The sequence below is a fragment of the Lepisma saccharinum genome, chromosome 28, assembly GCF_977018435.1.
Source record: "Lepisma saccharinum chromosome 28, izLepSacc3.1, whole genome shotgun sequence".
Taxonomy (NCBI): Eukaryota; Metazoa; Arthropoda; class Insecta; order Zygentoma; family Lepismatidae; genus Lepisma; species Lepisma saccharinum.
In genome coordinates, this window is record NC_139256.1 from 15,853,414 (window position 1) to 15,879,689 (window position 26,276).

Here is a 26,276-nt window from a genome sequence, read left to right on the forward strand (position 1 = left end):
AATGCCCACTTAAATTTGTCCTCATATTGACATTTGAGGGGGAGGGTTGCCCCCTAAAACAGTTTTTAGCCGAAACAAAAAAAACACGCATTTCTTCATTTGGGCCCGTTTATACACACACCTGCCAAGTATCATGGAAATCGGAGGGGGACACAGGGGTCCGATCCTCACTTCAATTTCTCCTCATCTTGACATTTGAGGGGGTTTTGCCCCCTAAAACCGTTTTTTAGCTGAAACAAAAAAACACGTATTTCTTCCATTGGGCCCCACTATACACCTGCCAAGTTTTATGGAAATCGGAGGGACACAGGGGTCAGATCCTTACTTCAATTTGTCCTCATCTTGACATTTGAGGGGGTTTTGCCCCCTAAAACAGTTTTTTAACTGAAACAAAAAAACACGTATTTCTTCATTTGGGCCCGTTCGTGGACTTCCTTGTGGTAACATAACACCTACAGTAGAATTGAATGCCCTTGCAATGAAACGAGGAGAACCAGCCGTATACACTTTCATGGATCCCCCTTATCCTAATCCCTACATAACACCAAATTTCAATTTCAGAGGAATGTATAACCAGCGTTACCATTATGGGAAGCAGCCAGGTTATGCCCCGATGTTCTTCGTATCTCTCCGTGTTGGGGTGAGGGAGTACTTTGGAGAAGGGCCTACAGCGCAGGCTGCTCGTCACGATGCAGCAGCTAAAGCATTGAGTGAGCTGAAAGTCCTTCCCGTTCCAGAGGATAACATACATGTGCAAGAAAATGGCAATGCTGAACTTGATCCCAATGCAGAACTGAAATCACCCATCTCGCTGGTGCATGAAATAGCCCTAAAGAGAAATTTGCATGTTAATTTTGAAGTGATCAGCGAAAAAGGCCCACCACATATGAGAACATTTGTGACCCGTTGTTCCGTTGGAGAAATAATGACTGAAGGGGAAGGGAACGGTAAAAAGGTTTCCAAGAAGAGAGCAGCTGAAAAGATGTTAGATGAATTAAAGAAGCTACCGCCACCATCTCCGACTGCCATGATAGCTCGTATAAAGAGAAAGCCAAATGCCACAAAGAAAAAAACCAGGATCTGGGAGCAGACCGACATGGCCGCATGTTAGTCTCATATTTTCTTTACTGTTTGCCAACGTTGTGAAGGGTCTATAATCCCACTTGGAACCATCTTTTTCATCTCAACCAAGAAGGAAATTCTCCGAGAACCGGTTGAAGTGAAATAGAAGGGTTACAGAATGGCCCAAGTTCCACTCCGTATGCCTCAACCTGGAATGGCTCCTCCTCAACAAAGACCTCCACATGGAACACTCATGATGGGGATGCAGCCACCTCAGGCTAGCGTGCCTGGTGTGATGGTGTCAATGCCAGCTCCAGTCATGGCCACTGCCCCCCCCCCCCCCCCCCCCGTGTCTAGCCGACCTCGCCGCCTCGCTCCAGATCGCCTACAAATAGCCAAGGTCGAATTCGACTCCATGTTGTGCGAAGGCACCGCACGTCGCTCCGACAGCCCTTGGTCTTCGCCGCTGCACATGGTACCCAAGAAAACGGAGGGCTGGAGACCATGCGGGGACTACTGTGGCCTCAATGCCCGGACGATTCCGGACAGCTATCCAGTGAGGCACATCCACGATTTCAGCAACCACCTCCACGGATGCACCGTCTTCTCGGTCATCGACTTGGTCAAGGCGTACACACAAATTCCTGTCAACCCAGACGACATCCCGAAGACAGCGATCACCACGCCATTCGGGTTGTTCGAGTTCCCATACATGACCTTCGGACTACGCAACGCCGGGCAGACGTTCCAGCGTTTCATCGACGAAGTGCTCTCAGGACTGGATTTCTGCTTTCCATTCATCGACGATATACTCGTCTCATCACGCAACCACGAGGAACACCGCGAACACCTACGCGCCCTCTTCGGACGTCTCTCGGACCACGGCATCCTGATTAACACCCAGAAGTGTGTGATTGGGACCCCCTCCGTCACGTTCCTTGGGTACGAAGTCTCCGCTGCCGGCACACGACCGCTTCCCGACCGCATCGCAGACCTACAGGACTTCAAACGACCAGCCACGGCTCGCGGCGTGCGTCGCTTCCTCGGCATGATCAACTTCTACCGTCGTTTCCTACCATCCTCTGCCAAACACCAAGCTCCTCTGCATGCTGCCGTCACCACCCTCCGAGGATCCCAGCCATTCCCATGGACGCCGGACCTAGAACAAGCTTTCGAGGCCTGCAAGACCAGCCTTGCCAACGCCACGCTCCTGGCCCATCCGCATCCCGAGGCCCCGCTGGGACTTTTCACCGATGCCTCCGCCACCTCCGTCGGTGCATGCCTGCAACAGTTCGCCAACGGCTCATGGCAACCCCTCGCCTTTTTCTCCCGGAAACTCACCACCAAGCAGTCCGAGTGGCCACCGTACTACCGCGAACTTCTCGCAGTCTACGCAGCCGTTCAGCACTTCCGTCACATCCTGGAAGCGCAATACTGCACCATATACGTGGATCACAAGCCCATCACCTACGCCTTCCAGCAGCGGCGTGACAAACTACCTCCAGTGCAACTCAACCAACTTTCCTTCATCGCTCAGTTCACCACGGACATCCGCTACATTGAAGGCACCTCTAACGTGGTGGCGGACGCGCTATCGCGGGTGGATGCAGTTCGCGGGAACACCCCCTCCCCCGATCTGCGCTCCCTCGCCTCCGCCCAAGAAGAGGACGATGAGCTCCGTGAGCTCCTGAACGGCGATTGTGACCTCCACCTCCAGCTCATGGACATACCTGGCACCGAAGTCAAGCTCTACTGCGACACCTCCACCGCGAAACCCCGGCCGTATGTACCCGCCGCGCACCGCCGACGCATATTTGATGCCTTGCACGGCCTCAGTCATCCCGGTACCCGAGCATCCGCGCGCCTTATCGCGTCGCGTTTTGTCTGGCCCAGAGTCCAGCAAGACTGTCGCGCTTGGGCCCGATCGTGCCAAGACTGCCAGCGCACCAAAGTTTCCCGACACGTGCACGCTCCATTGGGCAATTTTGTTCCTCCGTCTGCAAGGTTTCAGCACGTGCACATCGATCTGATCGGGCCTCTCCCATCAGCGGGACCCTATAAGTACTGCCTGACAGCCGTGGACCGTTTCACCCGTTGGCCCGAAGCCTTCCCCTTGGAACGCATCACTGCGGCGGACATCGCGACGGCCTTCACATCGTGTTGGATCTCGCGATTCGGTTCCCCCGCCCGCATCACAACAGATCAAGGGCGGCAATTTGAATCAGAACTCTTCCGCGAACTAGGACGGACCATCGGCTCCGAGCGCCATCGCACCACCAGCTACCACCCGTGCGCCAACGGCATGGTCGAGCGCTTTCACCGCCACCTCAAGGCAGCACTCATGTGCCACCCTGGCTCCACCTGGATAGAAGCCCTGCCCCTCGTGCTCCTTGGGATTCGCGCAGCCATCAAAGATGACCTCGCAGCATCGCCTGCCGAACTGGTGTACGGCGAACCGCTCCGACTCCCAGGAGAGCTCATCGTGCCACCAACAGCCACCCGGATAGAAGACCCTTCCGACCTGATTTCCAGACTTCGGCAACACATGGCTCGCTTGCGACCACAATCCGGTTCCCGTCACAATCAACCCAGCACCTTCGTATTCAAGGACCTGTCAACCTGCACCCACGTCTTTCTCCGTGACGACTCCGTACGAGGCAGCCTCCAACCACCGTATTCCGGACCACACCAAGTCCTAAGCAAAGACGGCAAGACCTTCACCCTGCGTCTCAACGGTCGTGAGACCTGCGTCAGCATTGACCGGGTCAAACCTGCCTACACCTGGACGGAGGACGTCCCACACACCAAGGATTCCTCAGAGACACCAACGCACCCCCCCACCAACCAACCACCATCGGCGCAACGTCAAGAGAGTCCGTCACCAAGAGGTGACTACGTCACCTGTTCTGGTCGACGCGTAACATTTCGCCTCCCACACAAGGTGTAACCCTTTTTCTCCGTGGGGGGCTGGTGTAGCGACAGCCACCGAAAGCCGCTGACTTTTGCTGCCACCTAACGGGGGGAGAAGGAACCGCCTTACCATACGCGAGGTGATTTGACCCCTGGAAGCAGGGGTGAAAGACTGGGGACGAAAAACAGAGAGAGGGAGATTTCCAGGCATCGCGAGGACAACGACTGGAGCGGTCTCCTTCGTTATTACTCAGTGTTTTCCTTCGGTATTACTCAGTGTTTGTAGTGTAGCTGTAGTGTTCGTCTAGAATAAACAAGAAGGTAAGCCAACATCCTTTGATTTGGTGATTATTTCCCAAACCCCTAAAACTGATTTTTAGCTGAAACAAAAAAAAACGTATTTCTTCCATTGGGCCCCACTATACACCTGCCAAGTATCATGGAAATCGGAGGGGGACACAGGGGTCAGATCCTCACTTCAATTTGTCTTCATCTTGACATTTGAGGGGGTTTTTGCCCCCTAAAACCGTTTTTTAGCTGAAACAAAAAAAAACACGTAATTCTTCCTTTGGGCACCACTATACTGCCAAGTTTCATGGAAATCGGAGGGGGACACTTAGATAACCTCCCTTGTTAGTCTTACACTTTGTAATTATTTAACACTGCATATATTATAATGTTTTATTTTAATTTGTAGAACTGTAACTGTAGAACAATTGTATAATTTTTGTATAACATTTCTATCTTGTTATATGTGTTAAAGGTTTCATCCTGGAATGGAATGTCTCACATTTATGTGTGTTTTCATTTCCAATACATTCGAATGAATACATATTCGTTTCAATGGCATTTACAAAATCACCTCTGACATGTGTGCACGAGTGTGTTAGCCGATGCGTAGCAAAGTATTGTAGGAACAACACTTGAAGAAAAAAATTCTTGTAGAACTAACGAAAAATGTCTTTGTAATCGAAGATCATAATACCCTTTAAGGTGTGGTAATATTATAATGGGATTGAGATACGAAACTCTCGGATCCGGATCCGGATTTTCGGATCCGGAACTCGCGGATCCGGATCCAGATCCGGAACTTTCGGATCCGGATCCGTTTGGCCATCCCTAAGTCAAACTTGGGTTCTCTGGTTATCAGCCAAGTTAATTCTGTGTTAGCTAATTATTTCCTGATGATGGTGAGAGCAATGTATGAGCTCGAAACGTTGGATGCTAACATTGGCTGATAACCCAAGAACACTTGTTCAAAGTTTAAAAAATGGTAATTACGAAATATTTGATATTCTACCCCACCCATCTTCTCACCCTTATCTTTACAAGCTCCCTCTGAAAAATAATCCTGCTTATGCTCATTTCGACATCTCCTCATTCCTTATTCTATTTCTTCTAGTCTTCCCCAATATACTCCTTAAAAATTTCATCTCCACTACCTGCATATTTTTTTCTCTCTCTCTGTCATTGTCCAAGTCTCTGCTCCATACACAATTATTGGCACATAGTCTGTGTTGTATATTACCTTCTTGCATTCCATAGGTACATCCCTGTTCCATATTAATCTTCGAACACTTTGATGTAGTTCACCACCCATTTGTCCTCTTCTGTTTACCTCCTCATCTATTCTTCCACTGCTCTCAATTATGCTTCCTAGATATTTTAAGCTCTCCACTACCCTCAACTCTTTCGTGTCCATCTTTATTCTTGGTTCATTTCTGGTTCTGTTTCTTGTTATTAGCACCTCGCTCTTTTCTGCACTGAATTTCATTCCCGCTCTTCTGATTTCCTCATTCCAACTATCAAGTTGTCTCTGTACTACTTCTTCCCTGTTCCCCCATATTATTAAGTCATCAGCAAACAACAATGCCTTCATCTCTTCCTCTTCTTCCCTACCTCTTCGTTAATTCCACCCATTGAATTAAAAGAGTTGGTAGATAAAGTTTTTTTCCTCTTGTATACAATACTACAGTGTGGTACCAATTCATGCAATTATTATGTTTGTTTCTTGTAATTGAATTATGGGTTAATCCAAATTCCTCAGAATATCGAATCTGCATTTAGTAATTGTTAAGTAAGAACTAGTAGTAATCTACAGCATCATTATCAACAATTTTGATACTTACTATCAAACTAACATAATACTTTCTCTTTTGTTTTCAGTTTCACAAGCAGTATGTAAATGCCACATTCTACATCCAAGAGGAGAATGCTGCAAAGGAACTTAGCAATAAGAAGTGGCAATTAGTTGTCCCATGGCCTAGAAATGTAAGCATAGCATATGCATAGTTTCTGTCTTTTCTGAAGGCAATCTACAGGTACCTTATTGCATTATCCAGCAACAACTTTATTTACTAAATCATTAATTTAATAGTAATAATAACCCTTGATGTAGCAGCCTGTGAGGTCCAGGGCCTACTCAGCAACTGCCAGCCTCCATCCAGTTATGGGGTGACGTGTGGCCAACACGATGAACCCCCAGTCGATGTAGGTTTCCATCACCAGGTGACACTACTCATTCATCGTAGCTCCCCAATTTCCCACGAAAGTGGATGCCCAGAGCCACAGTGTGGGGCCCTTAGATTTGGATACATGTTTGAAAATACATGGATGGATCAGAAAAGCAGGTGACAACAACAAATGAAAAAGACACAGTATGACCTGATATGAATTGATGATGTATTCTAAGAAGGCTACACACACATCACTATTCCATGTAATCACCAAGGTGATTTAGACATTTATCAGACCGCTGGACCAACTTGTTAATGCCGACTTGGTAGAAATCATGTCCCTGCTCATTGAACCACTTTGTGACAGCTGCCTGGATATCATCGTCGGACGGGAACCATATTCCTGACAAGTGTGCTTTTAGTCCGGGGGAAATGTTAAAAGTCACTGGGGCCAAGTCCGGTGGTGGTTCCTCACGTCCCATCTGAAACATTGCAGCAACTGTTGAGTCTGGCAGGCTGTGTGGGCTCTTGCATTGTGTTACGCACCCAAATGTAGCGCCGAGTCATATAAAGCGGACAAAAGATGGCAGCACGCGACAAAAGTATTAGGATCGTGGATTAAAGGAACAACAAGTGCGGGAACTAAATAAAAGTGATTGTAAATACTGAAACTAATTGTGTTCGTCTTAATCTATGAACTCAGAATAATGGTGAAGTGGAATCAAAGAGAATAGATAAAATGATCGCCACATATAACATATATGATTACACGAAGAAATGAAAGAAGTCGAAATGTGATTATGATTTTGTGTCTTCTGTCTTTTGTATCTACGGTTCCAACAAGAACGAGATTTCTTGTTAGGCTTTGGTTGTTTTTGCCAGTGTGGTGCCAAATCTTCGGCAGCCCCCAAGCACTTCGTGTAGGCACATTTATTGCAGCCCCGATCAAGGTGAGCGTGGGACTGGTGGCACCCTTTGATTACCCCTTTTTCCATTTGGTTAGTAGGTGGTGCAGCGAGCTAGGCTGCGACCCTAGGGAAGGCATACGGATAAATTGTTGTAATCCAAGAAGAATTAATGTATGCAGATAAATGATTGTAATCCAAGAAGAATTAATGTATGCAGATAAATGATTGTAATCCAACAAGAATTAATGTATGCAGATAAATGGGTGTAATCCAAGAAGAATACATGTATGCAGATAAATGGTTGTAATACAAGAAGAATACATGTATGCAGATAAATGGTTGTAATACAAGAAGAATACATGTATGCAGATAAATGGTTGTAATACAAGAAGAATACATGTATGCAGATAAATGGTTGTAATACAAGAAGAATACATGTATGCAGATAAATGGTTGCAATCCAAGAAGAATACATGTATGCATATAAATGGTTGTAATCCAAGAAGAATACATGTATGCAGATAAATGGTTGTAATCCGAGAAGAATTAATGCATGCATATAAATGGTTGTAATCCAAGAAGAATACATGTATGCAGATCAATGGTTGTAATCCAAGAAGAATTAAGATATGCAGATAGATGGTTGTACCTTAAGAAGAATCCACATATGCATATGTAAGCAGAAATCTTTAGAAGAAGAAGCCCAAAGTCTATAGAAGAGCCAGAATGAAGAAGGAAATAACAAAATACATAACCATTAACTGAAATGGTAGAAAGAAAAATCTAACACAGTGTGGAAATTGGATTATGCAAATGCTTTTCAGAATAGTTTTCGGTTTATTCCTTCTGTATTAGGTAAACCTTGTGTTTCTTTGACCAACATACAATGTTAGCTCCTCAAATCTTTGTCCTAGGTATCTTTTACTCTACCCCTGTGCTAAGCTGGCTTATGCTAAGTTATGTCTCGGCGGTACGTGGCAATTGTCACGAATGAAGATGACACCCTTACTCAAAATGCCTGGCCATTTGCATCTGATAGCTTCACGTAACCGCATTAACGTGGCATAATACTGAACAGCATTAATGGTGTGTCTGTATGCTCCATGTAGTCTACCAGGATGACACCCGTGCAATCCCAGAAGAAGGTGGCCGTCACTTTTCAAGCCGACGGTGTCACCTTGCACTCCTTTTTGGTTGTGTTTGCTCTCCATGTTGTCCCTTCTGGTTGTTGGAACAAAATAGTGCAACCACATTTCATCCCCGGTCACAATGCAGTGAAGGAAATGCTGTCCGTCAACAGCATAACGTTGAAGAAATAACAGACTAGCCATCATTCGTTCGACTTTCTGATCATCGGATAAAGCCCGTGGAACCAAGTGAGTACAAACCTTTGAGTACCGCAAAGCATTCATGACAATATGGTGCACAGTACCGTAGCTTAATCCCAGTGTGCCTGCAATTTCAGACAGAGTTACCCGTCGGTCATTCTGAATCATTTCATCCACTTGCGCCGTATTCACGTCTGTTGTTGTCAAACTTGGATGTCCACTGTGTGCAGTATGGCAGCTTGCCGCATCCTTCCCCAGGTAAGTAACCTACACCATATCGCAACATGTTGTCTACTGATAACACTCTCACCATACACTTCCATGAGTTGACGATGAATATCCGCTGCCAGAACATTCCTTGCCCACAAGAATCATATGACACTTCGCACTTTCACGGCGACCAATTCTGCAAGCATCTCGCCATTGCATCGGCTCCTACGCCACTGACAGTAAACATAAAGTTGTCGAAACTCGCCACATGTATATGATGCCATCTGTTGCACCTCCGGGTAAACCAATTACTTACCTCCTATTTCGTGCATTCACAGAATGCTTATTGTAACATTTTTTCTGATCCATGCAGGTATCATTGTGTCCAATTAGTATAGATTTTTTAAAAGAATTGCTGTAAGCGTAGGGTAGTGGACTCTATCAAAGCTTTTAAAGATTAATATGGAACAGGGATGTACCTATGAAATGCAAGAAGGTAATATATAATACATACTATGTACCAATAATTATGTATGGAGCAAAAGAAAGATGCAGGCAGTGGAGATGAAAATTTTAAGAAGTTTTTGATTTGATTTGATTTAGTTTATTTTACTTCGCGTTTTGTGCCTCTTGGCTAATTTGCGAAGATGGGGATGAGTGATGAAATGATGAAATTGATGAATGGACATTCACAAACAACCAAGCCCGACCGGGATTCGAACCCGGGACCCTTGGCATCACAGCACGATGTGCTAACCACTCGGCCACAGGGTCGGGCAAAATTTTAAGAAGTATATTGGGGAAGACTACAAGGGGTAGAGTAAGTAATGAGGAGATCTGACACACAGTGGGGGTGGTGAAGCTCCAGGATAGAGTAGATCAGGCACAGATGAGATGGTTTGGACACACGAAGAGGATGGATGCAGAAAGACTACCAGTAAGAACTTACCATGGCACAAAGAGTGGGAATAAGGCCAAACGGGAGTCCAAGATCTCGGTGGAAAGAGCAAATAGCGGAGAGTGTTAGGAGAAGAGTACAAGATTGGAACACCATGGAAAGAGAGGAGTGGTGGAAGATCAGAAGAAAATGGAGAGGCTTGACTTTTATGCCGACCCAGCCAGATGCAGGAAACGGCAAAGGATGATGATGATGTAAGCACAGGATGTATCATAATAGAGTAAGCAAATCTAAGAATTTATTTCGACTAAACTATATGGAATACAACAATGATATTTGTTGTGTATCAATCAGGAACACCTCAAGTTTCTATGAATGTCTAAAAATGTTCATTGTGGCTTCCACCAGTTATGCGACACACATCCCATTGAAATCGAGTTTTTGCCACACTTTTTCCAAGAACTCCTCATCCACAAGAGCATTTCTTATTCTCTCCTGTAGCTGTTGCACATTCTGCAGCATAGGTGACACATAGAGTTTGTTCTTCACAAAGCCCCAAATGCAGAGTCTGGGGGTGTAACGTCTGAGAAGTATAAGAGACAGCCTGCTTTTTCTGCGCCTGTGAAAGTTCCCATTTGATTTTACACTACGCCGGCACCACAGTGACCATGTTTACAAGAGTCTTGGGCATGAAAATAAAACTTGAAGATTTTCTCATTGTTACACAACAAACCTCATTGTTGTGTTTCTGATAATTTTTTTTAATAATTAACCTGATAAATTGTTTACTCTATTATGATACATTCTGTATTATTGTTTGAAGTGGAGTGTCTGTTTTTGGTATTTCATAGGCACATGGTACCTCAGTTGGGTGTTAAGTTGTTTGTCCTTTTTTTTAAAAAAAAAAAGTGTAGAGTTTTGTATTTCTTAGCATGTGGCTGTACTATTTTAGTTCCACATAGCCTTCAGTGGTGACCGTTTGAATTTTGTCTAGGGCTGAGCCGATACCGATACATCGGCAGATATCAGCAGTATCGGTTGGAATGCTACCGATATCAGCAGATACTTTTCTGACATTGATCTTTCACGGGGGCTGCTTGACTCTTTAGAGGTATTTAATTATCCTGGAAATGATGCAAAATTCAAACTTTCTTTTTAGTTTTGCACCAATTTTGCATGAGAAACTATATATTGTAATTACATAATATCTATTTTTTATATTCTGATGAATTTCTTGAATATGCTAAAGCAAATTTCTTGGTAAATTGATGCATATAATTGGAGAAGGATATTTACGCACCAATGTTGATAGATGTTTTGAACACATTTTAGTTATTGCAATTTTCAAGTATTGGTATCGGTGGGAATCGGTTACAGTATCGGCATCAGTTCAAAGTGGTATCGGCTCACCTCTAATTTTGTCACAGTATTTGCATTTCTTCATTATCATGAATTTGATTGCATTCACCACAACTTCTTATGCTATTCACTATTTTTGTTTCACTCTTTTCAGTTGCAGGATGGGTATATCCAGATAGCCAGAGATGAGCAGAAAGTAACAAAGAAAGACCTATGTGTGTTTCTTACAGAGATGGGTCAAATTGAGACTATACGAACCAGCAGAGATACCATAAGTAACAGGTAATACACATATAATATAATTAATGTTTGAAAGGTTGTGGTTTCGTAACGTTTTCATTAAAATCTTTAGATTCAAAAGAAATTTCAGTTAAAGAACAGGGAAAACCTCATTAAGCTGATATTGGATAAAACTAAATCCATTTGAATTCAAAGCTGTTTACATAGCTTTAGCATACTTCAGTATGGTAATTTTTAATGTATTTACGCATGTATAACATGCACTTTTTTCCAAAATTTTTGACCCAAGAAACTGTGGTGCAAGTTATACGTAATATAATTATGATGCTAATGTTAAACCACATATGTTTTCTTGCTGCATATAACACATATATGCAGTACAGTTCAATAAGTTTGTGGACTGGCCGTATGGTGTGGCACACTACAGTGGATAGGTTGCACCACAGGATGGTGCCGTGTCAGTTCTCTTGTCCTAGCACGAGGCAGTTGCGTGCATACAGTGTAAGCAGAAGTACGGTCTCTCGTGTGAAAGGTGGTTAAATGTGAGTGGCGGATCTCAAGAATGTTGCTTTTTGAGCAACCGACAAATGTGAAGTTCTGCCAAAAATTAGGCAAATCCTCTAGCGAAACATTTCAGATGATGAGGCAAGTGTATGGCAAAGACGCCTTGGGTTGCAGTGCTGTGTTTAAGTGGCACCAACTCTTTGGTCAGCAATGATCGAGCCGAACTGAAAACATGATCGAAGAAGCTGCAACGTTGGTGTGTGCCAACTGCACCCAAACAGTAGAAAATTCTTGAAAGCACAGCTATATGGGCATAAATTTCATTCGGTCGAGGATATAATCACTACCACAAGAAAAGCCGTACAGAATCATCCTTCCAATATCTTTCAGCAGTGTTTCTGCCAGTTATACCAATGTTGGCAAATGAGCATAGCGGTCAACAGTGACTATTTTGAGGGACGATGTGGATCTGTGTAAGTGTATACCATGTTGCCTGGCTGCCTACACTAGAGGCACCAGTCCACAATCTTATTGACTGTGGTAGTATATCGACAGACATAAATTACTTCCATGAGTTTGTCAACGTTCACCGGAAAATATCACATACAACTTCATAAAAAATTGCTTCCGCTGTGTTTTTTCACCTTCTATCGGAATGTTTTGTGTCACCAAGTGAAGCGGCACCATTTTTGTGGCAATCAAGTTCACACCATCCGTAACATGGGAGTCAGATCATTGTTACATTTTTACACAAAAAATTAATGGGCGGGCAATAACTTCGTCAAAAATGCATGTTAAAAACTTGTCACAAACAGATGCTAGTGACTCCTGAGCACTCCATATATACATACCGAGGTGCAAAATAAATATGTACACACTTTAAGAAATTTTATACATTCCGAAGTTGAATTGATATATGGTAGCAACGTTAGTATGATGTTCGCTCAAAAGATGACATTAATGAAATGAATGCCAGTGTCACCATACGACAGGCAGGACAGTCAAAGCAAATGTCGGAAGCATGGTCATCATTCGAGGAGCGCAAGATCATTTTGACGGTGTTATTTGCAATTCAAGAACGTTGTGGACGTACAGCAACAATGGAGGGGTGAGTATGCACCAAAACCTTCAACATGCATGCATTCGTGACAAGTTTGAGATTCTTGGGTACTGTATGTTACCCGCACAAGGAAATATCCGAGAGGCCTCACACAGCAACATGTCCTGTTTCTTCTTCTATGGTGTAGGAACAGTTTACATGGTTGCCACAGAAGTCTACCGAACAATGTGCACGTGAGATAGAAGTTAGCAGAATAAGCATATGGATACCTTCTAAAAACATGGAAAGTATTCATCCCAAGATTATTAGATGCACTGAATGAAGACAAGTCCACGCCAGACGCCGAGGCCTGGTAAATTGCCTTCTTTTCCATATGAGCATGTGGATTTTCCGGTCGTGAGTGGGGGTGATGTGGTCAGCATCACGTGTCTGACCACCTTTACCCCCCAGGGTTTCCCCCAGGTACCCATGTTATTCGATGCTGGGTGTGCGCTGGGGCTGCTTCTATTGTTAGAAAAGTTCCCGGATTTGAACCGGCCGGGGATCGAACCCGGGACCTTTAGCATGGTAGTCAGATGCGTTACCGACTGAGCCACCGCAGCCACATTCATTTAATTAGTCATCTTTTGAGAGAACATCAGACTAACATTGCAACCATATATCAATTCAACTTCGAAAAGTAATACATATCTCTTAAAGTGTGTATACATTTTTTTTAGCACAGAATGCTGGTAGAAAACAACAACTATCGCAGTAAGGCGTGGACAATTTTTCATCTGATATACGAGGGTCAGTTTTCTTGTAGTGACAGCATGTATAAAGAGACATGAAAGTAGATACATACATGGAATCATTTACATTTTTCAATGTAATCTCCTGCTGCTGCATGAAAACGTTTCCAAACATCTGGCAGTCATTTGATGCCATTGGCTGAAATGATGCTCAGAACATCTGGAAAACGTTTCCCCCTCAGCAGTTCCTTCATCTTGGGAAACAAATCAAAGTCACAGGGACTAGTGTCAGGAGAATAAAGTGGGTGCTCCAACACCTCCCAACCCCATTGTTGCAGTACATTCTGCACCACTTGTGCTGTATGACATCTTGCGTTATCATGATTGGTCCTAATTGCAGGACATGTGGTCTTTTGCAACTAAGAGCAGGGTGCAAATGGCCACAAAGTTAACTGACGTAATAGTCCGCATTCACTGAAACACCTTGTCGAACATTGTGTGCAAGGATAACCCCTTCATGGTCATATGCCACAATCATCATCACCTTCAAATTTGCCGGTTCCTGTGAATTTTTTTTGGACATGGTGAATCCGGATGACACCATGTTATTTTGCTGCTCATTTACTACCACTTTTAAATTCCTTGGCTCATCTGGCAACGATACAATACGGTAAAGCATGGTCCCCACTTGCCTTGCGTAAGCCCTTGTAAATTTGCCATGTATTCCTTCCACGTGTAACCTGAAATATGATAAATATTCTCTGTTCTTCATGCATGAACATTGTTCAGGGTGGTATTATACACACGCTTCACTTAACGTCTTCTAACTACTACACAACAATACCAAATATTCAGCACCAAACACCTACACACAATCCATAGTATAAGACTAAACAAGACCCGATTGTCTTTTGTCCCAGCGACAACTGATAAGCATATACAAACAGTGTTGCCACTACAAGAAAAATGGCCCTTATAATATTCCTGAGAAAACAAATAAAATAATGCTCCCTTAATTCTCCTTTCCTCCTATGGCCATCCTCCTCTCCGCAGCAGTGTTGCCAAACCTGATGTGCATAAAAGAGATCAATTTCACATTAGTGTTTACAGCAATAACTGACAATTTGTAAGTGTTTTGTAGTCTTTGCTGATTGACTCAAATATTAAATGTTGATTTGTTCTGGCAGATTATGCACTCTGGTGAAGATGTCATCCACAGAAGTTGCTGGAAAATTGATCAAGAAACGTTTTCATAAAGTTAATGAATCACCTGTAATAATCTCACAGCCCACAACCTCAGATATTCTGTCTCATCCATCAGGTATTCCAGGATCTAATTCATTTATAAAGGTAAGAACATTTAGCTCACAAAAGGCACTATTTCGTACCGCATATATGAATTACATATCACTATACAGGGGTGCTGAAAAGTTCATGGCCTGATCATGTTTCTAAACGATGTGATGTGTTATGTGTTGAAAGTTCATATCCTTGCATGTTCAAGCACGATGTGCGACAATGAAAATTGCCGCAGAACAAAAACATGTGATTCCTATGGAGTTCAGTGCCCTGAAACAGTTTTTTTCCATCACCTAAACTTTTCTCTGGAAACACAATTTTATCAGCGCACGACTGCATGTTATTGTTGTCGCACCATCCATCTATGCCATTTGCCGTACCACAGCTGTGGAGGGAATCTAGAGACCACATAACAGATTGCTACTTTTCCTTAAGAAAGTAACTGGAATCTGAAGTAAATCAAAACACACAAAGACTGGTTACACAAAATATTGCTGTTTCTTGTGCCACTGAGACAGTAGGGCAAGGAATGACCATTATGTAGTGAAACACTGGCCTTCGAGAGAAAGCTTCATTCCGGGTAAAAGAAATGTGTCGCATGAACCCCTTGTTGAAACAATGGACAAAGATGGCAGGGGTTTTCAATTTTTACTGTCCAAATTTCCTGCGATTAGTACTGCAAAAATTAAAGAAGGTATTTTCATTTGGCCTCAGATTTGTGACTTGATGAAAGACAACCTGTGAAGAGTTGCTGACAGATACTGAGAAGGAAGCTTGGCTTGCCTCCAAAGATGTTTGCAACATTTTTTTGGGTAACGTCAGGTCTGACAATTACAGGGACCTGACGGAACATATGCTGGACTGTTACAAGGCTATGGTGTGCAACAGGTCTTTGAAAGTACATTGCCTGCATTCTCATTTCGATTTTTCCCCGCCTAATCTCGGAGATGTGAGTGATGAACATGGTGAGCGATTTCACCAAGATATCGCTGCCATGAATAGACGATATAAAGGAAGATGGTCACCAAACCTTTTGGCAGATTACTGCTGGACACTCCTATAAGAAGTTTCACAATCCACCCAAAACCGGAAAGTTTCCAGGACACGTTTCTAACTTGTAAGCACATTTCAAGCTTTTTGCAGCTTTCTCATAACTTTTTTTATGTTTTGTAATACAAACAATTAATTTTGTTCCATGATCTGTATTTTATCCAGCTACAGATTCCTTCTGTACTGTAATGGAGTCGTTTCCAAGTGTTGCGAAAGTTGCTACTTTGTTTTTCATGAATTACAATATATTGCTAACTATATGAAATATAGGCTAAGTGGTACATGTGGCGTATCTTTTCCAGAAAAAATTGGTACGTGATGGAACATTTCTGATGTTATTTTCGTAATCAGCATATTTGATTTAGTAAAGAACATCTTCTTTCATCTCGCGGCAAGACACAAAGTTCAATTTTGTTGCACTGTGAATCGGAGCATTAATTGAGACCTTTCCTTTTTTTTTAAGTCACATGAAGTGAGCCTGTCTGCCCAGCAGACAAGATTTACAAACACAGAAAGAGAGGACTATGAGGAAGTTTTTGTTCCTCCAGGGCAAATCCCCGAAGGAGATCCATGGGGAAATGAGTAACACCCTGCAGGACTCTGCTCCTTCATATGGAGCTGTGAACAAGTGGGTGACACAGTTTATGGTGAATTTCCAACACTTGATACCCCCTATGCAGAAAGATTCACAAATTTTGGTACATGGAGCCTCTTCAATAAACAGAACCATACTGAAGCTATTACTACAAAATTGAAAACAAAATTTAGCAGTAGATATCACTTTGATGTGTACACGAAATTTGGTGTATTTTTTTTAACTTCATAATACAGTACATAGAAAATCTGAAAAGAAAGAAAAAATGTTTTTCACTTGTCTTTTGGCTATCTTAGTGGTAATTATCTGCTTGATATGTGCATGCTTATAGTAATGATTACAGAAATTCATTGTGAAATAACATTTATGTATATGTGCCACACTTTTCTACACTCCTAGTACAGTTATACTCAGATTCCTGTCTTAAACTATCTGAAATATTTATTGAAAATCCTTCTGGTTTACGTACGAGTTTTACTGTTATTTAAAAAAAAGATTTTGCCTTTTGAAACAAACATTTTTAGAGTATATAATGCAGAAATGCTAAACATTATTTGTAGGGTTTGAGTGCCATTTAAGCTGCTTTCATATTCTATAACAGCCAGAACTAGCCAATTTGAGTCAATATATTACCTTTAAGTGCAGTAGCATATTCACTTTGAATTATTTATATTACTCAATTGCTGATTGTGCTATTAGCCGTATCACCTCGCATGCTACGACCAACCCACTCCCCGACATGCAGTTGGTCTGTTCACACTCTCCACTATCAGAACCTCTTCTCAAGAAGTTAAACCTCTCCTTGCCTCATTACCCATACACCGCTCTTTAGGACCAGTTGATATTCCCACAATTTTCCTCCGAAATACTGCTGACTTTTTGGCTCATCCTCTTTCTCTCTTGCTAAATACTAGGTGCTTCTCTGAGGCATGTTTCCTCAGATGTTCAAGAAAACCAACGTTGTACCCATTCACAAATCTGGAGATAAAAATTGTACTACATCATACAGACCAATATCACTCCTATCACCTCTGTCTATAATCTGTGAAGAAATCTTTAAGGACAGATTATTCAGATTTACATCTCCGCATATCAGTACTGCCCAACATGGTTTTCTATCAGGTAGCTCTTGCTTGACTACTCTTTCAGTTCTCTTTTCACATGCCACTAGGGCTATTTCCAAAAATTTCTAGCTAGATGTGATATACGTGGATATTTCAAAGGCCTTTGACAAAGTAAACCATGCTCTTCTTATTCACAAATTAAATTATGAACTAGATTTAACATACATGGCAAATTTCTCCCTTTAGTCCAAGATTATCTACACTCACGGACACAGCATGCCACCCTTTCAGGCACCTCTACTGATTTTCTTCCTGTCTTGTCTGGGGCGCCACAAGGGAGCATCTTGGGCCCTCTCTTGTTCATCCTGTACATGGACGATCTCCCTCAAAGGCTTTCCTCACTTCCTGTCAATATACTCATGTTTGCTGAATACTGTAAACTTTTCAAAGAAATCTCAGCCACACAAGATGCTGTGATTCTCCAGAATGCTCTTTCCGAACTAGTCACATGGTGTAAGCAGTGGAATCTACAACTTAACCTGCAGAGTCCCTCCCTCACAGTCTCTTTAAAAAGAACAAAATACATTCTCACTATCTTCTTGAAAACAATTATATTACTATGACCCAAAAAGCTCTAGGTGTTATCATAGATGAAAAACTGAAATTTAAGGAAAACATTGCAGGTACAACCAAAAGGACAATGTGCCTCTTTGGCCTCCTCTACAGATTCACTGAAATTGATTCTCCAACTTCTCTTAGCCTATTTTTCAAGTCAATTCATTTCTCCGATTCTTGAATACTGCTCTCCAGTCTGGGCCATGGCTTCCAATACGAATCTTTCTAGCATGGATTCCGTCCTCAGCTTTTTACCACCATTGTTCGTCATAGAATTCCTTCTCTGCGGCATATTCAGAAACTTGACATCCTGACTACTTTGAACATTCTGTTACTGCAGACCCGACGAGATATGGTGGATATTAAATTTTTCTATAAAATCATCAATGGGTGAACTAAGATCTAAATTTCTACTTACAGAATTCAATTTCAGAGTTCCCTCTCGATCGGCCCGAAACACTCATTTGTTCCACAACTCTACCGCTAGGCTTTCCAATATACAGCATGCTCTGTTCCACAGGCTGCCCCACTTCTATAATAAACTACCTGCAAACATATACATTTTTGCCCCTGAAAGTATTTTCGGATCTTCTCTAAGAATGAATATTTAAATATTTTGTTTGTTTCCTTGTTTATGTCTTTAATGTTTATATTTAACCTTTTTTTGTTTTTACCTAAAACCATCTTGACTTGTTCTTGTTGATTTATTATAGTTTTCAGTGTAAAATGGCCTTACAAGTGCTGTATCTGAAACTTGGAATATATAAATAAATAACTAAATTTATATAGGTCTTTTCTCTCTTTACAGGTTTTAACCCACAGTGTGGCTGAATACAGTCCTCAATTTTCACCCAAAATCCTACATGACTTGCTTTTCAGGGCGTTGGAAAGTAATTGGGAATCTGAAAGCAAGCAGATAAGTTTGAGACAGTTTCATCTTCGAGAAGGTATATATGGAACTTCCATATACAGGGTGTTTCCATGACCTTGATTCAAACTGGCAGGGTGGATGGAGACCTATCCAAGTACCAATATGAGATACGGAACCCCTGTCCGGAAACGAGTCATTAAAACATTACAAACCAAAACTAGTTGGGGCTGCCTATGACAGCAAATAAGACAACTGGAAAATGTAGCTTGTACATTTAATATGGACATTACTACAATGTATCATAGCATTCTACGATGAAAACATTACAGTAGTTGTTCAAAATGACATCCTCCATCGTCGATGCAGGCATGACAGCATCATAAGAAGCTGTTGCATCCGCTCTAACATCATCGAAGTCATTCTGACGATATCACAGGCAGCAAGGATTCTTTTCAGCAGGTCCTACCAGTGTCTCGTGAAGAACACTTTTGTCATGACTCCACAAGAAAAAATCGAGCGGATTCAGATGAGGTGAAAAACTCCAGGGACGTTGAAGCTGATGCAACATGAACTGAATCTTTCAGTTATCTTATTCCACTGTCATTAGCTGTCCCAACTAGTTTTAGCTTATAACTTTTTAATGATGAGTTTCCAAATTGGAGTTCCTTATCTCATATTGGTACTTGGATCGGTCTTCATCCACCCGGCCAGTTTGAATGAAGGTCACAGAAACACCCTGTTTTCTCAAGTAATATAGATAAACTGTTTTAAAGATTCATAATAATTAAAATTTCAGATTGAATTGAATATATAGTGCAGAAATTGTGCCCATTTAGGCTGGTCCACTTTGATTTGAAAGTATTTTGTTGGTCAATTTTTGCCAACGCTTGAAATGGAAGATTTTAGCTGGGCGAGCCTTGAGGTTAGCTTAGGGGATATTCATATGGTTTAACATAGTGACAATGAAACAACTGGGGGGATGCTTTGCGATCATCCCCCCACATCTCCCCATACTTCGAGCACTGATTTATTCATTGAACTATCTGTACTTGAAATATTTTCCAATATGCAGTGTGAAATTTTATCTGCTTTAAATTGCCATTATTTTTTCCCTCTCAGTGTTGCGTTGTGCTTTTTGGCAAAACTGATTCAGTAGTGATGTAAGTATATAATATAAAATGTCAGAACTTCGAATTAATTTTACAGCAAAATGTGTTCCTTCTAGTAAGTACAATACTGTAAATGTCTTGCAGGTGAATCTTAAGCTTCAAAAGTCCAGGTTGGTTTTCCAAGTACAGTAGAGCGTCGATTATCCGAAGTAATTGGGGGACATGGGTGTTCGGAAAACTGGTTTGTTCGGATAATCGAACTGTACATGTTTATTTGCCAAAAAGAAGTACTGTACAGTAAATTTATTCATAAAATCAGGCATCTCTTTAAGTATGTATTACAAAGTAACGTACAAAGGCAACTTTAGTAGGAATATATAGTATGTGGTACAGTTTATTAAACAAAAATATGTACATATTACATACGCATTTTGCATGAACAATACACACAGTACACAAAATTAACGTTTAAAAAAATCCTTTATTTTGGTCTGTCTAAGCAAGCCTACACGCTTACGAACAGCTAAGTCACGTACTTTTTTCATTACAGATATCTGAAAGTGAGCGAGTACACAGTTCGGTTAAATGGTCGTTCGGTTGACCGACGTTCGGATAATCGACGCTCTACTGTATTTGCACAAATGCCTAACACATTTTCTGTGGAAAATTTAAAATTCCATACTGTTGTAAATAAAAAGTAACATCTCGGAAACTATGAATGGTAGATTTACAAATCGTACCTCATTATGTTCAATACAGATTAGCCTATAAGCTTATGGTTGAAGAAACATTTTCTCTTTATCAAGTAGAAGAAGAAGAATAAAATAAGAAACAACTTCTTTTTTTTTAATTTTTGCTGTGTCCCACCTAGGTTTTGCAGTGATGTGAGGGTTCAAAATAGTACCTGCATGTTGTCTGATATGTGTGTTAACATTGTACAGTGTCTCTCAAAAGTTTTAGGACAACGACATTTTAAACTAGGCAACCCAATTTACACAAGGCGTTGGTGGGTTGCATGTAGAGTTATGCTCAATTTCAGGGTTGCCACATGCACAATAGATATTTATAAAATACGCGAAAGGAATAAAAACAAGTAATATTGTATAAAATTATTAAAAATATCACTATTATATCGCAACTGACAAAATTCTTTCTGAAAGAAAAAAAGTATGTTTTCTATTATTTCATCGCTGATGAGTCTACAGAAAGGAAAATAGGTGAGAGAAGACAAAAGGTGACAAAGGAGAGGAGCAAGAGAAAGCAAAAGGAGAAGAGGAAAAGTAGAGGATAGACGAGGAGAGGAGATGTAGTGAAGAGAATGGAAAAAGATTCTAGGAGAGATGAGGAAAATGGAGCAAAGAAGATAGAAGAGGAGAATAGGGGAGTGGAGTGTAAAGTAAATGAGAGAAAATGAGAAGAACGAAAAGAATAGGAGAAGAGTGCAGTGGAGTCGGAAATCTGACACGAGAGGAGATACAAGGAGTGGAGATGGAAATAAGATGCGAGAAAAGTAGGGAAGGTGATATGAGATAAAAGCAGAGCGAGCAGAAGGAGGGGAGAAGAGAAGAACAGAAGGGACTGAAGAGAAGAGGTAGTTGCAGAAAATATCATCTCAGCGTCAAGAATTGATGCATTGGTCAAATTATCGACATGAAACATTCAATAACATTTTGAAATTTATTGGAGAATGTATTAGATCGGTTCAAATGCCTTTTGGCTTAGTTCAGAGCAAGGTAAAATCTTCCATGTAAGATCTTTGATTTTACCTGAGATTATACCACTAAAAACATGAATGTAAGAATTATCCCATTTTTGTCCACTTCTCGGTTCGTTGAAATGGAGATTTTGTAATTTAATATTTCCCCTCCCCCCATCGTTAATTCCAAACTGAATCATTCCGTTTCACACGGCGTGGACAATGAACACAATGGGATAGGTCTAAAGCTTACGAAAATTTCTGCCACTGGAAGGGTTTGAACCTACGACCATCAGATTGACAGTCCTGAGTGGTAAACACTACCCTACAATCTTTCGCTCCTGAAAGTAAGTAGAAGGAGCTGACCAATGTGAAATGTAGATGCAACTCTCCTCCTACATATAATGTGCAAAGAATACTTGTTTGTAACAAAGAAAACAAAGGTAGTACGACTCGGCGAAAACATTTAATGGAGAATTGCACATGATGAAAACTTTTCATTCGATATTTGCGGAGGTATCCTTGCATTGAACTCGAGTGGGAAAAGGGGTAAAATTAGTATGTCCTGAATTGCCACAAATATAAATAGCTTTTTCATTAATATTTGTCAATGTCTTTGAAGCAGTACACAATTATCGTTAGAGTATCATAATTCACAAACTTATACATGAAAATATCCCTTTGAATGTGTGTCAATTCATTTATTTGTTTATTATTTTTATAAATTCCATATGCAGAACAATGTAGCCACTATACACTGCTATTACAAATAATGTTACCATGCTCTCCACACCTAGTATGGAGGATCGAACCTGGGACCGCTAGCAGCCCAATCGAGAACTCTAACCACTACACCACACCCTTACCTTCGATTGAAACTACAATTTTTAATTATTCTGTCCCTCCAATATTGTAAATGTCGTTGGGTACATGTAGTTGAACTTTTACTTTAATTTTGAAATGCTTTCTTGTAGTATAGCAGATATCTTCGAGAAATAATTTTCGAAGTGATGAAGAAAAACGAGAATATTGGTAGTTGCGAAAATGCGAGTTATTTCTTCTAACTTATTATTGTGATTAGACATTATTAATGGAAAATATCTAGAGGCTTGAACATTGCAGGACGATATTCTTTTCCTGTGATACTGCAACAGACGAAATGCTTGTTTACTGATGCAAGTGTCGTGTTCAGAACAGTCTTATGAAATGTAGTTGCTGTTGCGTAAGTTAACACAAAATAATTACACCGTTTGCGAACTACCAAATCTGCGCAATGTTGGACGTAAACAGGCGGAAAATTTTATTCATAAAATCACTTCACATTTGACAGTATTAGTCAAGAGAGACTCGTTTGACAGTGCTGAAGTAAATACTTCTTATTTTTCTTCCTCGAAGAACAACAATTTTTAAAGTAGAGTAACAGTCGTTCTGCTCCTTCTTATTTCTTTTAAATTCTTCCACATTCCTTTAATTGGGTTAAAAATAAATAATAATATTGCTTGCATTTCTGTCATTGACGTAGACCAAGCCCATACGTAGGATGTCTTTGAGGGACAAATATAAATATATATATATATATATATATATATATATATATATATATAAGAGAGGGCTGTTGCGCAAAGGATATTATATTAGTATATAAGAGAGAGAGAGCCATTGAAAAGTCATGATAATTATATGTTTAGAAAATAATATATTTATAAATTAAATGTTGCGTACTAGGAATTATTATTACAATAAAGAACATGTCTAATTGTGAGTTAAGAGAAAGCAATAATAAAGAGACATTCTCCCATCACGATTGCAATGTGAAAAAGTCAGGACAGGGATTGAAAGTAATGCACTGTCCTGGCTGAATCGGACGTCTGGTAGCCTTGCATCAATGATTATAAAACTAAAACTACCCAATATTGCAGCCTGAAGACTTTTGCGCAAGAAACAGATTCATTTATGTAAGAACAAAATTGAAATTTTTACACATTTCTAAAATCGACGATGTTATTTTTGTAGTTACTGATAGGTTCACATTTAAATATTTTTTCAGGGTTCGAGGGGGGCATGGTGCCCATGCCCCTCCCCCCCCATTGGGTACTGGCCTGACGTAGACAGTGGGAGAGAAATTTTGGAGAATCTTTCTATTAAATTTATTATTTACATCCACCTTATGCTCAGATAGGGTTATTGACAATCGTGAACTTTTCGTTTAATAGATAATATTTGGTTTTAAACGATGGGAGAACATTGGTCGAATTTCCTTTCTTGCTCTTTTGAGAGAATATATACTTCTACAATAGCAATCGCGTTCGGAAACGGTGAAAAAAAAAAATGACTTGGTTTTCAAAGGCAGACAAGCTTGGTAGCGTAGATTTGCTTGAGTTCAAAGTGACTCACTCATGCTATTCAAGGCTGTCTCTTATCGCAAAACACCGAGCGTCGATGCACAATGTCTGCACCCAGCAAGTTACAAGTGACCAGAGTCGAATTTGAAAGAGAATCTGAAGAATGATAGATTTCATCAGAGGCGGCTAGGTGGGCACTAGCTCAACATGCAATAGTATAAGTCATAATTTCTGACAAACAAGAAATCTTATTGAATAAGTATTAGGATAGTAATACGTGTATCCGCTCCTTTTTAACAATGTAAGCTCGAAGACAATCTGTAATCCATTTGAGCATGGTAACATTATTTGTAATAGCACTGTATAGTGGCGACATTGTTCTGCATATGGAATTTATGTAAATAATAAACAAATAAATGAATTGAAACACATTCAAAGGGATATTTTCATGTATAAGATCATGAATTATGATACTCTAACGATAATTGTGTACTGCTTCAAAGACATTGACAAATATTAATGAAATAACTATTTATATTTGTGTCAATTCAGGACATACTAATTTTACCCCTTTTCCCACTCGAGTTCAATGCGGGGTGTAAGGGGTACCTTCCACGTAGGCACCCAAAAGTCAAACTCACTTCTACATAGTGCACCCAGGACTAAAGACTAACGAGGCTCTGGCGACTGGCACTGTGGCCAGTATAATTTTGTGTGTGTTGTCCTGTTTTTTGTCCTTGTGTGTGCTGAGTGCCCGTTTACAGCCTCAGCTTTTAACAGAAGTCGGGGGATTTTAAGATTTTTAGTTATGCAACGTTAGAGTTGTTATTTGTAATGATAAGGGGCTGCCCCCATATAATGTGACGGGAGCAAAATAGCCTAAGTGCTGACGCTCCCACAATTTTAAATTCAAATCAAATCAAAATCGAGTTCAATGCAAGTATACCTCCGCAAATATAGAATGAAAAGTTTTCATCATGTGCAATTCTCCATTAAATATTTTCGCCGAGTCGTACTACCTTCGTTTTCTTTGTTACAAACAAGTATTCTTTGCACATTATATGTAAGAGGAGAGTTGCATCTACATTTCACATTGGTCAGCTCCTTCTACTTACTTTCAGGAGCGAAAGCTTGTAGGGTAGTGTTTACCGCTCAGGACTGTCAATCTGATGGTCGTAGGTTCAAACCCTTCCAGTGGCAGAAAATTTTCGTAAGTTTTAGACCTATCCCATTGTGTTCATTGTCCACGCCATGTGAAACGGAATGATTCAGTTTGGAATTAACGATGGGGGGAGGGGAAATATTAAATTACAAAATCTCCATTTCAACGAACCGAGAAATGGACAAAAATGGGATAATTCTTATAAATATTCAAATTACATTCATGTTTTTAGTGGTATAATCTCAGGTAAAATCAAAGATCTTACATGGAAGATTTTACCTTGCTCTGAACTAAGCCAAAAGGCATTTCAAACCGATCTAATACATTCTCCAATACATTTCAAAATGTTATTGAATGTTTCATGTCGATAATTTGACCAATGCATCAATTCTTGACGCTGAGATGATATTTTCTGCAACTACCTCTTCTCTTCAGTCCCTTCTGTTCTTCTCTTCTCCCCTCCTTCTGCTCGCTCTGCTTTTATCTCATATCACCTTCCCTACTTTTCTCGCATCTTATTTCCATCCCACTCATCTCCACTCCTTGTATCTCCTCTCGTGTCAGATTTCCGACTCCACTGCACTCTTCTCCTATTCTTTTCGTTCTCATTTTCTCTCCTTTACTTTACACTCCACTCCCCTCTTCTCGTCTCCTCTTCTCCTCTCCTATCTTCTTTGCTCCATTTTCCTCATCTCTCCTAGAATCTTTTTCCATTCTCTTCACTACATCTCCTCTCCTCGTCTATCCTCTACTTTTCCTCTTCTCCTTTTGCTTTCTCTTCCTCCTCCCCTTTGTCACCTTTCGTTT

At 41.0% G+C, this 26,276-nt stretch overlaps 2 protein-coding genes across 2 annotated transcripts in view; both read left to right on the top strand.

Moving 5' to 3' along the window:
- LOC145980781 (nuclear RNA export factor 2-like) overlaps positions 1-26,276 on the top strand; it is a 76,759-nt gene that overhangs the window by 23,019 nt on the left and 27,464 nt on the right. Inside the window, exons 5-8 of the mRNA XM_083113858.1 lie at positions 6,139-6,243; positions 11,286-11,413; positions 14,854-15,016; positions 19,098-19,236. Coding sequence (XP_082969984.1) covers positions 6,139-6,243; positions 11,286-11,413; positions 14,854-15,016; positions 19,098-19,236 — 535 coding nt within the window. The remainder of the gene's footprint in view (positions 1-6,138; positions 6,244-11,285; positions 11,414-14,853; positions 15,017-19,097; positions 19,237-26,276) is intronic.
- LOC145980568 (double-stranded RNA-binding protein Staufen homolog 2-like) lies at positions 429-1,111 on the top strand. The gene has a single exon (XM_083113602.1). The coding sequence runs from the start codon at positions 479-481 to the stop codon at positions 1,109-1,111; it is 633 nt and encodes a 210-aa protein (XP_082969728.1). The 5' UTR covers positions 429-478.

Bases quoted from the DNA above. Each gene is read 5' to 3' on its own strand.
- LOC145980568 (XM_083113602.1), top strand. From the start codon at position 479: ATGAAACGAGGAGAACCAGCCGTATACACTTTCATGGATCCCCCTTAT.